General features: G+C 29.6%; 1 protein-coding gene across 1 annotated transcript; it reads right to left on the minus strand.

Annotated features, from left to right (window-relative positions):
- Window positions 1-1,654: 1,654 nt before the first annotated feature.
- Window positions 1,655-4,765, minus strand: LOC121131831 (charged multivesicular body protein 6). The gene is made up of 5 exons (XM_040727229.2): window positions 4,590-4,765; window positions 4,305-4,414; window positions 2,659-2,782; window positions 2,181-2,475; window positions 1,655-1,923 (listed from the first exon to the last, which is right to left on the minus strand). The coding sequence occupies exons 1-5, from the start codon at window positions 4,647-4,649 to the stop codon at window positions 1,886-1,888; spliced, it is 627 nt and encodes a 208-aa protein (XP_040583163.1). The 5' UTR covers window positions 4,650-4,765; the 3' UTR covers window positions 1,655-1,885.
- Between the last annotated feature and the right edge of the window lie 507 nt (window positions 4,766-5,272).

The following is a 5,272-nucleotide window of genomic DNA, read 5'->3' on the forward strand; positions in this document are numbered from 1 at the left end:
TTATGAAACAAAAAAATATAAAATAGACGTCTGTACAGGAGGGGAGCAATTGTCATTGGTATCCCTCTTTAAAAAAAACAAAAAACAAAAAAAAACAATGAAAATAGAGTGCAAAATTTTATTTTTCAATAACAGTGTACGTCAGATATTTTTAAAAGCATTTCCCCTCCTCACAAAGGTATCCTCAACACTGCATTACCTCCCGAATACATAAATTTACAACATACATATATATATTTTGTTGTTGGCTGTCGATTTTTCTGTTTCTTTCACTCCCATCAATGTACTGAACGTTGATTGGTTGAATTCAAATAAGCTATAGTTAAGCTGTGAACAATTTTTAACAATTGTTGAATCATAATTCCATAGTTGGGAAGAATTGGCAAAAAGACCAACTCATTTGGGCCCTTTTTTCTGTGTGTGTGTTTTGTTTATTTTTAGATAAAGGTTGCAAGATACAATAAATAAACACTTTTATTTTATCACGCAACCTTTTTGCGAAAAGAAGGGGGGGGGAAAGTCCAAACACAATTGTTAGTCAATTCTTATTTAATAATTGTAAGGAAATGTTCATAGCTTATAAGAAGTTAATTTTACTACAAGCAAATCAACGTTCAGTGAAGTAACGCCTTGATATACTTAAATTTAGATTATTTGTAGTCACTTTTGCCGGATTACGGCAAAAGTTAAGGATTGATTTTAATTAAGATGATATTAGGTTATAGTAAAAAGGCATTAAATTCTTACAGTTTAAGGTAACACAAAACGTAAAAAATGCATAATTGACCATAACTTTGGAACAAATTGAGATATATAACTTAATTGGATTTTAGGCAGAAGTTTTGAGCTCTACGGAGTAGTTGAATATAGGTCATTATATTATTTTGCTTGCATAAGAGTAAGCTGAGTGAAAGTATATTTACATAAGTATGTATGAATTACTAATAAAAGTATAAAACTAAAATCGGATATTTTTTTCCCCTGCATTTCTACAAATACATATTATTTTTTTCTTTGAAGAGCATAAATTCACTTATTTATTTACATCTGCTGTAATAAGTACATTAAATTATACATATAATTATATACACATAAGTGTCTTATATAGTTAATTATAACATTATATGAGTGTTACAGCTGAAATAAATGTTATAAAAGGTTTGAAGAGGGAAAGTAGTGATATATCTATTGATGAAAATCGCTTGTATTTTGGACATGTTAAAAAAAAATCAACAAGGCAGCTCTGACAATTTGAATTTTTTTTTTTGAAGAGCAGCTTAGCTCTCATGATGTTTCATCAGATCAGTTATAAGCAGCTGTGACGAGAAAGGAGGGGAGAAGCAAATCAACAGGGACATGTCAAGAAATTCCTACCTTATGTAGATCCTCAATTCTACTCTGAGTCCAACAAGGACTTACAATTCTTACAAGCTTTCTCTCCGTCTTTCATAAGCACAAACGAATGTTCAATCAAGTTTTGAATATAGTATAAAAGGTAGCTAACTCCTCAATAATTAAATAATAATGACAACAACTGAGGGAGAAAAAATTCATTTTTCAGATTACCAATTAAAAAAAAACGAACGAACTAAAAAAACTCCGGATTTTCATCAGAACCAATATCTAAATACATAGGAATATACTTAACAAAATATGTTGTAAATAATATTTCCTTTATTTAAAAAAAAATAATAATTTTTTTCTCATTTAGGAGAAGCATTTTACAAAATAACATTGATAATAATAATTAATATATAATTATAATTGAATACCATTGAATGTATAAAAAGAAAATTAATAATTAATTTGACTTTGATTGACTTGAAGGCGAAGGTGCAACTGGTCAAGAAATAATATCCATATTAATAAACCAAAAGCACCATAGTTAGGCTTCCAATGCAACCTTCTCTCTCGACGGTTTTTCTAAGGACAAAAAAATGTTCATTAGGTCAGTGATTAGGAGATTTTTAAATCACATTGTTATTATATAATCTAATTTATTATTCTCCTATATTAGACAAATACTGAAGGAAATGTGTATTCTTTACCTTATATACCTTATATAAAATCAACGTTACCAAAATGTGGCATATTTACATATAAATACATAGAGTTAAATCTCGATCTAATTGACTAATATTACATTTTGCTCTAGGCCCACGATATACAGAACCACATACCTTTTTCCTTAGGAGCCTCCGGTAAAGGCACATTTGGTACGTCCGGTAGCTCTGGAACAGTGGATCCTTGTTCTTCTTCTTTTTCCAACTCCTCCTCTGCTATCAAGTTATTAAGCTCTTCCAATACTCCTTCCTCGTCCTCTTCCGTTAATTGACCAGAAATGAGCTCCTCAATTTCCTTCTGTTTCTCAATTGATTCGCGTGATTCATCCATAAGACACTCAATTTCTTCCAGAGAAAACATTTCGTTTGCTTTCTTGAGGGCGTCATTCCCTGTTTTAAGGCCATCAATAACCTAATAAACATTCAAAGTTAATTATACATTCATATTGCCTAACAAAATATTGACAAGGTACGAAAAATAAAGGTAATTTTTTTTATTATGCTTCATGATAAGTATCATTATTAGTGAATGTTTTTGTTTGCGACTTTCACTATACATATATTAATCACAGCTAAATATTAGGAAAATGTCTACCTGTTTCTCTATTTGAACAAATTCCAAATCTTGAACTAACTGCTCAATATTATTAATTTGTCCTTCAGCTTTTATTAGGAGTTCTTCTTGATATCTCTTCTTCCTTAGTAAAAGTCTAGCACGGCTGCAAATAAATGACAATAAAAATAGTTGATAGGTACGAATGGTATTAATATCAGTCGACTCAATAAAATGTTATTATTTATATATTTCCTTATTAGATAAGCTAAACTTAAATCCTTGTTATTTATGTTTAAGTAATTAATGTTGACATATAATACGAAGAGGACTTAAATGGGATATATCCTAAGTAGTCACAGGCATTCCAGCCAACTTTTGAAAATAACGGTCCCCCCTTATCTTTGTGGCTATCTATAATTACTATCATAAATTAGTACAAGTTTCATATTTTTTCATTTAAATGAACATTTGATAAAGTAGGGAATATAAATTCCTGGAATATAGGAGTGACATATAAACGTACAAACGAACGTTTATTTGACACCCATGTCAATTGCAATGAATGAAACAATCAAATCATGGAATCTGTTTTGTTTTATAATTTTCTTGAATTACTTGCAAAAACATGGCAAAAGTATATCAAACCCCTTGATGAGTTATAGGAAAAAAACTCATTATACAAAAGGGGTAATAGAAATGTGATACACTATTTCATTTAGTACAGTAATACTCGGAGGTGGGGAGTACGACTCAAGACTTACAACTCTTTTGGACTCGAGGGTCCATATTTGAAGACTTGCAACTCGACTTGATCACAAAAGACTCGAGACTTTACTTGAACTCGAAAGTTAAGAATCACGACTCTTTAATGTACCTTTAACTTGAACTAGACTCGATGAAAATATTTAAGAACTTGACTTGAAAGCAATAACTTGATACTAGACTGGTACTTGCAGTATAATAACGTTTTCCTAACTCCTGGCAATACCTCAAAAAGTCCAAGTAATTGGTTCTGGGAAATGTTCAACTGTTTTAATCTTGGCAGTGCTATAAACTAACATTGTATTATATTACATGTAAATGGTGGATTTTATGAACACATAAAATAGTCTAGAGATGAAAAACTATACTATGGTGAAACTATGGGACTAAACGAGATATTCATTAAGTCCGAGTTTCGCAATAGTCCAGTTTTTCATTTTAATACACATTTAGTAACAAAATCCACCAATAAGCTACATAAGGAAATAATTAAATATCATTACATAGATCTGGCATACACATGTGTCTCTAACCATCTGGATTCAAATAGTCCAGTATATCTGTGAAACAAATTATCCAAACTGTTCTGGGAATTGTTTTATTGAGCTTTTTATATGAATTAATTGAGCTTCTTCGTAGACTTTCAATAGTATTCATATTTAGTTATAGGTATTTTCGAGGAATGCAATTGATTCTATTGTCAGTTGAACAATGTTGAGCATGGAACATCATCTGTTATGTTATAAAAACAACGCATATATAAAGAACAAATTCAATTAAAACGACCCAATAACAAAAATGCAAGTCTTAATCGTTCTTCTGCTATATGCAACGAAATTCATTCGTATAAATTAATTTTAACCTCGTAATAGATTGTGGAATATATTCACATTTTGAATATGCTCTGATAAAGAAAACCTTACTCCTTTTTGCCTTCTTTAATCAACTTCTTTGCTAACTCTCGATCATTTTCCAAGACAATATTAATGCGTTTTTGTTGAATCTTGAGTTGATCTCGCGTCTTTTTTAGTTTCTAAATAAAATATTAAACAATTAATTGGATTAATTAATATGCTATCAGCAGACTAAATGTTTGGGATTTTCACATATAATTTACGAGTCAAAAATAGACACTCAAATTATACGAGAAAATTATTATCGAACATATTCAATGTTAGTTCAGAATCAACTGACAGAACAATAGTTACCAAAATAGCCGCATCGTGTTGTGTGATTCGAGAAGTTTTCTTCGAGAAAAAGGAACCCATTATAACTATAATTTATTCGTATAAAATATTAAAAAAACCCTAAAATTTTAAATACGATATTCTATTATTAATAAGACTTCAAGTTAATGCTGTGTCTCAATGTTTACATAGGAATTAAATTACTCCTTGTTTGGAAAATATGACGTCATCATAACAACACTTAAATTCAGGAACAACCATCTAGACAAAGCATTTCAAAGATGGATAAATATATCTATTTACGAAGTTAATGTGTTTAAATAATAGTTTTATGTGTTTTTCTACATTTTTTAGCCTAATAAAGATATTCTAAGAGAAGAAATCCATGAATAAACGTCAATATAAAAAGAACGGAATATTTTCTAATTTAGTAGTCACAAAACCTCTCTAAGCTTTTGGACTGTCATGAGGACACATCCGTTATTAATTAGATAAATTACTTATGATTCTATGTTTTAAATTCTGCTAATTAAATATTCAAGTGGGTGAATTAATTTATGTTTGTATCTATTAATACCACTTGAAAAAATTAGTACCGAATCATTTTAATATATTTTATACATATGAAAAAGTAGATTTTCGTATAGTACAATGCGATCGTTATAACATTGCGGACATAATTTGATAAGGTCATTGCATATTAC

This window comes from Lepeophtheirus salmonis, chromosome 1 (genome assembly GCF_016086655.4).
Source record: "Lepeophtheirus salmonis chromosome 1, UVic_Lsal_1.4, whole genome shotgun sequence".
NCBI lineage: Eukaryota > Metazoa > Arthropoda > Copepoda > Siphonostomatoida > Caligidae > Lepeophtheirus > Lepeophtheirus salmonis.